Raw genomic sequence first — 11779 nt, forward strand, 5'->3', positions numbered from 1 at the left:
AGTTCGTGTTGTGGAGTGGAGAATTATTTAAGAATAAGGTTACAATCCTACATACAAAGTCAAAGATTAAGTTACTTCAATTTTTTTATTTTATTTTTTATCACACCAGTGTTCTATATCATACATGTTATTAGTTTCCCTGAAAACCTAGGGGAGATGGAGATAGCAGTAGTGTCCTGTGTATCGTAGGACTGTCTCAGTTCTTAAGTCTCTCAGCTCTCAAAACAGGATCATAATTTTGAACTGTGAAGTTTGTGGGACAGGAACCTGCCCGTGTTGCATGCGTAATTGCACAACCAGTTGGAGTAATGGCTTAGGGAGGTTGGTTTTATGGTGGGATGCCGTGGAGTAACAGTAAATGTACTGGGTTATTTATTTGCACACCAATAAGTGACACCAACAGAAACTTGGAAAGCAATTTTTATGCCTCTTTTTGTAACTGGAGGTTTTTTAAGATAACCAGGGAACAATAATTTTGTTTTTAATATGAGAGAAATTCTGTGCTATTAAAAAAAATCTTCACAGCTTCACTGGTTTTTAACATGGAATAAAGTTCCGAATAGTGGTTATCCAGGAGAAGAGGCAAGAACGCAGTCTGCCTGTTGTAGGAAGATGGAAGGAAGAGGTTAAAAGGACTCCATTTCCCTCAGTCTGCATGCACGTGAAAATTCATAGTCTGAAGGGAGGGAAGAGCAGTTGGAAACTTCTAAATGTTTTAATAATCTAAGAGGATATAAATAAGCACACAGATTAAATTTAAAGGCAAAGCTCATCTAGCTTTTTTTTTAGCCATTTTTTTGGGGGTTTAAAGTAGAACTCATTATTGTATTACTTGCTGGGCTTGATATCTTTAAATTGAAGCATGGTAGCAAGACCTAACAAGCAGGCAAAGATCTTCACAGTTCTGATGTAGATCAATGTTTTTTAATTGCAGGATAAATGGAAAAGGATTAAATGCCTCTTATCCAATTAATAGCCCAGAACAATATCCAAATTCTGGTTGTTGCAAGTAAACCTACTTGGAACAGAAAGAAACAATGCTTAGATGATAACAAAAAGTCAGTGAAGCAAGGCAAAATCTTGCCAGTTTGGATTAAAAGGCGTTGCAGTTCAGATTTCTGAGAGGTCTTTGCTGTATAAAAGCCAAAGAACTCATCCTGAAGTCAGTGAATAACGAGTCGAGTTGGTGCTTTGCTTTCAAAGTGCCCATGTTCACGAGTAGATCGAAATGTCCTTTACTGGAGATGCTCTGAAAACTGTCAACTTGCATTCAAATGAATTTTGGCAACAAAGTGGCGCTTCCTGGCTGTAAATGTGCTGATGATTCCTGATTTAATTCATGGGTTGATTTATTATGGTCTGGACAAATTAATTCCTGAACAAAATGTCTTTAAACTACTGATTACCTATCCTGATTTTTGCCAGATGATTTATGTCTTATCTTTCTGCTCTTTGCATGCAGTATTTATTAATGGACGTTGAAAGGAATACCAGAAGCTAGAACTTGAAATAAGAATTCTTTATAAAACTAGTAAAATTTGTAGCAAATTCAGTTTAGTATATAAAAATTTGTGCAAAGAATCAAACTATTACAATTCTGAACGTATTTCTCATGTCCTCAGCTGTTGATTTGTGTTTCGCTTTCTCTCTCAGGAATTTGCTGTCTTGCATTTGAGCAAGCAAGAATTTGCTTTCTTGTGCTCACAGTGTTCTTATTATCTATGCTTGCTTGTTGTTTGTTTTTTTTTGAGGAAAAAAATGTGCTTTTGTTTCTTTTATCTCAGAGCACTATAAACCCCGTTGACGCAGTCTATCAGCCCAGTCCTTTGGAGCAGCCGGTGATCAGCGCAATGCCTTCCCAGACTGTTATACCTCCAGGTATGCTCTACAGAGACAAGCTCGGTAGAAACGTTAACGAACAAGCGGGATGCAACTGTGCTCTAGATGGAGGGGCTGCAAACAGGTGGAGAGCTTCTGTGAGAAGCTTCTGTGTCACGCTCTGTGTCTATGTAGGGGTGCCCACTGCACGTGGTGGTAGATGCTCACCACAGTGGTGCAAAGGAAGGGAAGGGAGTTAGTGCCACTAGTTCTGTGGATAAGGTGATCTGTTTTACTTGTTCTAAGTTATCTGCCTATGTTTCTAATATACTTTCTTAGAATAAATGAAACTACAATTTTGGGAAAATAGAAGTGCATTCTAGCTAACGTCAATTTTTAAAATGCCATCTTTGCTTCACAAAGAAAAAAAAGTGTTAGCTGACAACGATGGAAGCATGTTTTTTCTGAGCGGCTTTTGTAGGCAAGGATTTCTTTTTTGAAGGCCAGTTGAAATAATGTGGAATCTCTTTCCCAACAAAAGTATAATTCTCATATTTCAGTGTGACTTTTGGGTTTAACATATCAAACTATGCCCTAGAACCCGCTCAGTTATGCAAGTCAGAGCAGCGACCCTCGTCTTTGCCAGTGGGACCTGTAGTAGCATCACTTGGAAATCAGACTCCAACACCAAATAGTACAGGTACAGTTCTGTCTGAATGTCTGACTGGTGTACAAGAAACTGAAACTATGCTTTCTGTATATGCTTTTCCTTCCTCAACTTTGACAGTTTTTTGTTTGTTTGATTGATTGTTTAAACCCGTAATGTTTAATACTCTACAGGAAGTGGGCAATCAGCACCGAGCAGCAGCCTCACTTCTCCAAGCCATGTCAATCTTTCTCCGAACACAGTTCCGGATTTTTCTTACTCAAGCAGTGAGGATGAATTCTATGATGCTGATGAATTCTATCAGAGTAGTTCTTCCCCAAAGAGATGTATAGAGTAAGTAGCTGAAAGAACGCAGTGTATGCTGAATAGTTTGGTTGGTTGGTTGGTTGTTTTTTTTAAAATCTCCAAGTTCATGGCTTGTCTACTTGTAGTCATTACTTAAGCTAAATAAGCAAACAAGATAGATTGGCTTAAAAAAGTCAATCTACTCTTTATGCAACAGAATAAAAATACCTTATCCCCAAGCACAGCTGTCTGTCAGGGATGCAGTTTCCTCCCCTGTTCCTTTCCATTCCATCAGACGTGTATGTTGACAAAGCTTTTAACACACACTGAACTAGGGAAGCCACCAGCTCAGAGAATTAGTCTGAGACTACCAAGTATTTCATATCTATTTGTTTCATAAATAACTAATTACTTGTTGCATTAATTAGAAAAACAAGACAAACAAAACCTTTAAGTTGCTGCCTTTCCCCAAAGTCTCTATTTATTCTTCTTTTTTATTAATCAGAAAAATAATTTAAAGAGATGCTAGAGTTTTATTGAATTAGTGTGCAGCACATATAATAAGGCCTGTCAGTAACCTCCTTAGGAAATTGAAGCCTATGTGTATCAACTTATAATAATTCGGTTTGAATTTGTTCATTGTGAATCTCGAGTCCTTATTACTCTTCTTCAGTTCTTCAGGTTCTGCTGCAGTCCTGACTCGCAGCAGCACAGGAAGTAGTTTGAAACGTCCGGATACCACAGAGTCCCTCAATTCTTCCATGTCGAATGGGACAAACGACGCTGGTAAGTGGATTGCATGAACTTTCAGTAAGGAGCTCTCAATTGTTCATCTATCTGTAAACTGTGTCATTAATATGATCGTAAGTATGTGACAAGATACTTGTGGAAAATGGTTTATCTACTGGTTGTCGTTGTTTTAACTAAGGAAAGATTGTTGAATTGTGAAATTTGAAAATCTTAGTTTTATGAATAAGGCCTTTCTGACAGCTAAAAATATTTATATGCTAGTTAAATGTAGACAGTCTTTGAAGGTTTAGAGAAAAAAAACATTTTTGTCTTTCTAGATCTCTTTGATCCTCCTGATGATAGAGATGATGATGGGGAAGGAGAATCAGTGGAAGAACATAAGAGTGTTATCATGCATCTCTTGTCACAAGTTAGATTAGGAATGGATCTAACAAAGGTAAGCTTGCCAGCTGTTCATGGGGAGGGAGGTGGTAAACTGAGGTCCGTATGAATCACTTTAATATTAAAGTGATAACCTAACTTTACGGTGGTTCTTACGGCTAGTTAAGCTTTAATCTCTCTAGCATGGTAATTGTTTTTTAACTGGAATTCTTACTAGGAGAGGAAAAAAGAGTGCTGAATAAATACGTTCAACTGCTAAAATCTGATTGGGAAGGTAGTTTGCTATGGAAAGTAGACGTTTGTTTTAGGAAGTTGAAGGACACGTAAAACTTTACTACTGCATACAGCGTCCCTCTTACCCCAAAATTGCAGGCACTCCAAAGATCAGGTTCAAAAAGAATGAATCTTCAATATCCCACTGTAATATATATATATATATATATATATATATACACACACACACACATATATTTGTATTTTTTTATATATATTTTAAAACACTACACATAGGACTGGCAAATAATGAGCTGGATATTTCCTGAACGTGATTCATGTTGGCATCTGTCTTAACGCTGCATGAACACCATTCAAAGTGTTGATCTTTCTAGTCAGCTTGGTTAAATTTAAACAACTAATTCCAGATAGAAAAATAACAGAAGTAATAAATTCTACCATCATTTTCCTTAAGTAGATGACTTTAACTGTCCAGTCTGGAACTTACAATAGACAACAAGAAGATACATATTTCTGGGGAAGTAGCCAGCAGCTCACAGATAAACTACCAAAGGCTTCTGAACTTCAGGTAGTTCTGAATAAGAATTGCTGCAAAATATGTCTGTTTTGGGAACTCCTGGAATAGTTGAAAAGTTACCCGAGCTGCCAAGAAGCATCATGAGTGTGCTTCTTGTCAGCGTTACTTTGAAATCAAGAAGAGCAATCCACGCTGCTTCCCACAGTGGTTTATACCATTCTGAAGCAGACAAGAGGATGATCCACAAGAATGGATCCTACAAATGCTGTTGTGGAAGAAAAGTGGTAGGGGACAGATTAACCTTCATCTTGATAGAAGCACTTAAGATGATATGACTACATGGAATGAGATTTTGCCTATTAACTGCAAATTAAGTGTTCATATAGGTGAAATTAAATGATCAGTGTTACTGTAATTAAGAACAGCTTTTGATAAGCTCAGCCATGTCGTTGGATATGCCCTGAGTAGGACTAGAACATCTGTAAGACAAAAGGCAGCTCAGTTTAAATCTTTGGTTTTTTAGAAGATGCCAACTGACCTGCTTTATGTGAGAACTGTTCAGTAGGTTTGAGAACACAATCACCTTACAGGTACAGGACGCCTTGGGTGGTTTGTAAATCCAGTTAAAATTAGGGTGTAGAATGCTTTTGTGCAGGATGTTAAAATACCGTGATCTGTAAGAGCCCTTTTTCTTTACACAGGTGGTTCTTCCAACGTTTATCCTGGAAAGAAGATCACTGTTGGAAATGTATGCTGACTTTTTTGCACATCCGGACTTATTTGTCAGGTATTCTATGTTTAAAGTAGCATTAACTGGTTCTTTTATTGTTAGTGGCCCTCATGGACTTTAAAAAATAAGTTAATAGTTTTGAAGAATAATGCGCAAGTTTTGATCTAAACTTGGAAAACGGTCCAAGTAGTCTTAGTCAAACCTGTAGCTGTGATTCTGTGATCCAAAAAGCTTCCCACATTTAGGGTATCCACTTGTATTACATGTTGCCTGTTCTTCTTTCCTGTCTTTTGTCCCGTGTAGCATTAGTGACCAGAAGGATCCAAAGGAACGAATGGTTCAAGTGGTTAAATGGTACCTCTCAGCTTTTCATGCGGGAAGAAAAGGGTCGGTTGCTAAAAAGCCTTACAATCCCATTTTGGGCGAGATCTTCCGATGTCATTGGGTATTACCAGGCACTGAAGGTGAAGATGATATGGTTAGTTTTCTAGTGGTATGTTTTTTGGTGCTTAGAACACGAGTGATTCCCAAAGCTTTATTGGTTTACTGACTGCAATGGCATATGTTGTGTTTCAGTAGCAAAATTTACAACCTGTGGCAATTTCTTAAATGATAGTTTCATCCCTCCTTTTCCCCCTTTTCTTTGGACAGACGTTTAAAATACCATGTATAACAAAAATTTGAGCCATTAGTTTTTTTTAAGAACTATTTGACTTGTTGAAAACATTCTCCTTTTTTTTTTTTCCTGAACTGTTTCATAGCACTGAGTATTAATTCTCTTCTTTCCTAAATTCTGATTTGTATCAGTTCTCTAATCCCATTTATTTCTAACAATGGGGTTTCTTTCTGTCACTTAAAACCTGGAGAGCAACACATTTTTTCCAGTATATTTAATTATTGTCTCAAAATCTTTTTGTAGACTTCGAAGGGCATGAAGTCTTCTCAGATTTGGATTCTGAGCTTGGATAATACTTTACTTGTACATCTGTCTGCCCATTACTCCTCCTTTTGTATTTTACTTCGTTGGAGTATGTCTGGTTCAGTGAAGGATAAATAGCAGTGCCACTCTTGTAATCTGAAATAACCTGACCAGTGTACGAGCTGTGCTTTCCTGTTACTACTCAAAGCCCAAACTTTGAGGTTCAGGGATTAATCAGAGACCTGTGCATAAGCTATGGTCAACACAGTGCCCCCACTGATTTTAGAGAGAAGTTGTGGCACTTCATATATACGAAGGGCTGTCTTTTTTATATTTTATTTTTATTATTATTTTTTAAAACACTTCATTTAGTCTTCTAAACCTGGGAAACTGCAAAAAGATATGGGAAGTGCTGTTCTAGGATACTTCCCGTAGCCCATGCGTAGTAGGTTTGAACATGATTGAGGTGTAATATTTTATCTACTTAATCTCTCTCCCTTTTCCTCCACCACTCCCCAGTTTGTTTGCCCAAATCTTTCTCTTGTTTCTAAGGTGAATGTTTGAAATCTTCTTTGCTCGCATAAAGACAGTGTTGTATTTGTCCTTCCACTACTTCTAATGATGAATTACACTTTTTCTGATTTGCCACAGGAAATGAATGGTTGTATGTGATGTATGATCTTACTAATATGCACGTCAGACTTTCTCAGAAGTAGAAATGAAAACAATTTCTGCCACCCATTTGTTATCACTTATGAAGAAATTTAATAAGTAAATATAAATATTACTTTGTAACTGGGTTTATACATGGTTTTTCGGGTTTAACTGTTGTTTCAGTATCATGGACATCTACCCAGATACATTTATAGTTAAAAACAAGAGAGTAGAAACTGTACGTTTAGAAAGCATCGTAGTTTCAGGAAGGAGTTATTCCACATTACATTAGCAAACCAACAAATACACAAAGAACAATTGGTGTATGTTTTTAGAAGCCTACTTTAAACTTGGAAGCATCCAGTTACTTTCTAGTACCACTTTCAATGATGAAAATCCTCTCTACTATCACACAGGAGCAAGTTTCAGAAGGACCAGTTCCTTGGGTCAGTAAAAGCAGTGTAACGTTTGTGGCAGAGCAAGTCTCTCATCATCCTCCAAGTAAGTTGACAATAACTTTGCTAAAAGAGATGGCACTGGGTAGGAGCAAAAGTAAAGTCAGCTTTTGGTTTAAATTTTGGATTTAAATTTTCTCTCTGGATTTAAAAGCTGAAAGTTTTCTTTATAAACTTTTGTCATAGAGAAATGAATTGAAAATTCTGTTGCCACATAAATATCAGAGATATTTCCTGATACAGGAATTAGGAAACAACAGTATTGTTGTCTTGTGCTGCTGTTTTTAATATCTTTATCTTCAGTTTCAGCATTTTACGCAGAGTGTTTTAACAAGAGGATACAATTCAATGCTCACATATGGACCAAGTCGAAATTCTTAGGAATGTCTATTGGCGTTCATAACATAGGGCAAGGTATGTGTGTGTAAATTTAACAGTAGAATAGAAATTTACATGCTGCAACTAGAATTTTTATAGAAATTATTTTAAGTCATCCTATGAAACACAGATGTTTGAAATTATGAATTTAGGGTGTACGTATCTAGGAACTGGAGATTCCTTCTGCAGACTTTGTGTGCTGAAACCGCTTAGGGCCTAGTTTTTCCTGTGAAGAGCACAATTCTCCCTGCCTTCTCTAGAGGCTAGGCATTCTCAGCCTCCATGAGAAATAAAGCTCTTCACCTTCGTGAAAGCTTTTCATTATGAAAAGCTTCATAGAGTTTTTTCTGGATGTCTTTTAAATCTATTTTTTTTTTTGATAGGGTGTGTCACCTGCCTAGATTATGATGAACACTACATTTTGACCTTTCCTAATGGCTATGGAAGGCAAGTAAACTCCGGTATTTTCATTTTTTTAATGCCTTGTAATAGATCATGTTTAATATTAATCTCTTAAAAGGCTATATATACATGTATACATGTGTTTGTAATTACAGGTCTATTCTCACTGTGCCATGGATAGAACTTGGTGGAGAATGCAGTATTAGTTGCTCAAAGACAGGCTACAATGCTTCCATCGTCTTCCACACAAAACCATTTTATGGAGGGAAGAAGCACAGAATTACTGCAGAAATTTTGTAAGTAACTTCTGTCAGTCTCAATTTTCTCTACTTAAATGCTGACGGTACTTTTAAAGTCAACAATGTGAAACAGCTATCCTCGTAATTTGGCTTACGATTACTTGTCCTGGAATGCCATTTTACAGCCAGGATTCGTGAGAGGAAAGCTGCCTAAATCTGCATCCTGGCTTGCCAGGCTCTGAAACATTCTTAGCTGCTTACCAAAAAAATTTAAGTTTTCATTCCTGAATTATCCAAAATGTATTAATCATTACCTCTCCTACTAAAATACTGAAGCAAGTCTTTTAATACTGCTGTCATGACTGCATGTCATTAAAGTTCTTGCTGCAGACTTTTATGTACTGATTTATATTTGTTTTGGTGAATTTTCCTTAGAACCCTATGCCTGTGACCAGAGCAGAGAATTCAGTGGAGAATCTCATGTTATTTAGAGATCTGCTATAATGTCAGTAAGCAGCACTGACAGAAAGAGATTCAAAACTTGGTTTTAAATCACTTCTTGACACTTCAGCATTGACACACCTCATTCTTGAACTACTGCGTGTGTTTCCCAGTAGTCTGGGGAACAAGCTTTGAGTTCTTGAAACCTTTTTAAACTTAGATTTATCACTCAATCTGTTTTTGAAAGCCTGTTACTCGTTTCCTGAACTCTAAATGCATATACAGCCCTAAAGCAAGACCTGGCTCATGTTGGAAGAGCACTTCCTTTTAATGTTTATCTAGTTGAACTAATTTATGGAAAACCTCTCATTTGCTAAGCTTTCACATTTTCTGTATTGGCAACTGACATTTTTAAGGCCTTTAGATCAGACTGTACAGCAACCAGGATAAAGTTTTGATCCTTTGGGGTCTCTCAGTTACTGTAATACAACTGAGAAATGTCTGTGTGTTCTTTTTATTTAGTTCTCCTAATGACAAGAAACCCTTCTGCTCAGTTGAAGGAGAATGGAATGGTGTCATGTATGCAAAATACTCAACAGGGGTAAAGCAGCTTTTTTTTTCTTCATCAAAAGTGGAAGATTGTGCTTAAAACTAAACCAAAAATAAACATTAGTAGTTGGGAACTCCTGTGAAGCTGCCCAAAAGATATCAGGAATACTGAATTAAAAATAAAAGTCCTGAATTTATTTTATTTTTAAGATAATTAGATTCTGTTCTTGCTATAAAAAAATCAAGAGATTAATGTTTGAAATGTATTTTCTGACAACCGGTGTATTAGAGTAGAGGGTATATAACTTTTCAGTCTAGCTAAAGAACTGATTTTTATTTCTTTAACTCTCACTAGGAGAATGCTGTTTTTATAGATACCAAGAAAATGCCTACAATTAAGAAGAAGGTAAGAAAACTGGAGGACCAAGAGGACTTTGAGTCTCGCTGGTAAGAACTTCAATTAAACTTCAATTAAACTGCTGAAAAACCTTTGGGTTTTTGTAGGCTAGCAGCACACAGTCTGATTGACCTGTAGCTTTTGGTCACATCCTCACTTGGACCAAATTTACCTAGGGGGTCCAGAGAGCTTCACTACAGCCCTCCCATTTCTGGCACTATACCGTGCAGTTGTGGTTTAATATTTGTTGTTTTTATCTGTCCTTGGGATAAGTGAGGCCTACCTTAATTCAAATAAATAGTAACAACTAATAGCCAGTAGTATGTTTTTACAGCCTCGTAGCACTTCACATCTCTAAAGCAGTCTCCTTGCCATTCCATTTAACTTTTTAAGCTTATGGAAAGACGTAACCTACAACTTGAAAATAAGAGACATTGATGCAGCGACAGCCGCAAAGCACGCACTTGAAGAAAGACAGAGAGCTGAAGCCAGAGCCAGGAAGGAGAATGAGACCTCGTGGGAAACACGGGTGAGCTTTATTCAAACAGTGTAAATGTTTTCGAGCCTGTAGCATTTTACTGTCCCTTTCAACCTCAGGCATAAAAAGCTTACATTTAATTATTCTCTTCCCTCTAGTTATTCCATGAAGACGGAGAATGCTGGGTTTATGATGAGCCGCTATTGAAACGACTTGCTGCCAGTAAACATTAAGTGGGTTATAAAAACTGAACCTATTCAAGCCTTGGCTTAGCGAAGTTTACATCTGATACCAAGATAGTCATCCGTTGTCACGTACGTAACTCCTGGAGAACCTGTCCCCTCCCATTGCAGTGGTTCCTATCTCAGGGATACCGGACTTACTGATGCAGATAAAACAGTTACACAAAACAGGAAAAGTCTTGGCTGTGCAGTAACTTATATGGGACTCTGCTAGACTGGTAGTGTATTTGGGCCTCAAAGGCAGGCTGTTGGAGCCCTTTTACGAATGCTTCTGAAGCATGGAGAATCTGGGCTGTGAGCTGTACACTTCGAATAACCACTGTGAAGGCCATGACATTTGGTATCAGTTGCATAATATTCCTGGGTCCTACATATTTAAAAAATATAAACAACACAGAAAAAAAATGCAAGACATCGTTTAAATCTAGCTAATGTTTGCAATGTGTAAATAGGAGGATTCCTTTGATGGGAAAGTTTGTTAGAAAATGCTACATAAATGTTATCTTCCACCTGTATGATAATCAAATCTTTTGGCATTTCAGTGTCTTGCCCAAAATAACTTTGTTATTTTGAGATTAAAATGTAACCATAGATAATTCTACTCAGTGCATCTTAAAGCTTCATAAAATAGATTTTTCAAACTTCTCTTATGGACTTTTTATTTATTTCATAATAAACCTTTACAGCAAGACTGTGCAGCTGAGTGATGATCGTTTTATGTGAAAAGCATTAATATTAATTTTCCTCTGGAAGTTGCTAGACTTACTTCGTGAAGGAATTAACAAGCTAGCAAAAGGAGCAGAATTTGCAGCACCCCCAGGAGTGTTTCTGGAAACTACACTGGCATTGCATTGCTACTAACTACCTAGCACGTGGGGAATTTTTGCCTTTCTCTGATTTAGCTTGAAGTTATGTTTGAGTAAGTAGCTGTTTGTAGCAATCAAACTATTTTTCCTTCCACAGTTAAATCTGGTTTTTATTTGATTTAATCTCAGTTTTGTTTACATACAGAAAAACTAAAAAAAAAAAAGCAGCATGAGGTTAAAGCATTGGGGTGTCATCCCTGCCCCCCCCCGCCCCACTCTTAATTCCTGCAGGAGACCTACAGCATACTCTGTGGGAAGATGCACTTACTGCTCTTAAACAACTGCTACAGCTCTGGAGGAACGATGCCCAGGACAGTGTGAACACAAAGGCAGCGCCCACCTTCAGCCAACTGGAGAGGAGACCGCGGCATCTGTGG

The 11779-nt window shown here is 37.3% G+C and overlaps 1 protein-coding gene across 4 annotated transcripts in view; it reads left to right on the forward strand.

The window, feature by feature from the left end:
* Positions 1–11232, forward strand: part of OSBPL9 (oxysterol binding protein like 9) — a 63079-nt gene extending 51847 nt beyond the window's left edge. For all 4 annotated transcript variants that reach the window (XM_048062063.2, XM_048062064.2, XM_013176315.3 and 1 more), the window contains 15 exons: positions 1785–1878; positions 2417–2518; positions 2659–2818; positions 3444–3556; positions 3838–3956; positions 5354–5439; positions 5686–5860; positions 7372–7456; positions 7714–7824; positions 8172–8235; positions 8346–8486; positions 9393–9471; positions 9775–9866; positions 10210–10345; positions 10453–11232. In XM_048062063.2, the coding sequence (XP_047918020.1) occupies positions 1785–1878; positions 2417–2518; positions 2659–2818; positions 3444–3556; positions 3838–3956; positions 5354–5439; positions 5686–5860; positions 7372–7456; positions 7714–7824; positions 8172–8235; positions 8346–8486; positions 9393–9471; positions 9775–9866; positions 10210–10345; positions 10453–10527 (1632 nt within the window). In that variant the 3' untranslated portion in view covers positions 10528–11232. The remainder of the gene's footprint in view (positions 1–1784; positions 1879–2416; positions 2519–2658; positions 2819–3443; positions 3557–3837; positions 3957–5353; positions 5440–5685; positions 5861–7371; positions 7457–7713; positions 7825–8171; positions 8236–8345; positions 8487–9392; positions 9472–9774; positions 9867–10209; positions 10346–10452) is intronic.
* The last annotated feature ends 547 nt before the right edge of the window (positions 11233–11779 follow it).

The sequence above is a fragment of the Anser cygnoides genome, chromosome 8 (assembly GCF_040182565.1).
Source record: "Anser cygnoides isolate HZ-2024a breed goose chromosome 8, Taihu_goose_T2T_genome, whole genome shotgun sequence".
Taxonomy (NCBI): domain Eukaryota; kingdom Metazoa; phylum Chordata; class Aves; order Anseriformes; family Anatidae; genus Anser; species Anser cygnoides.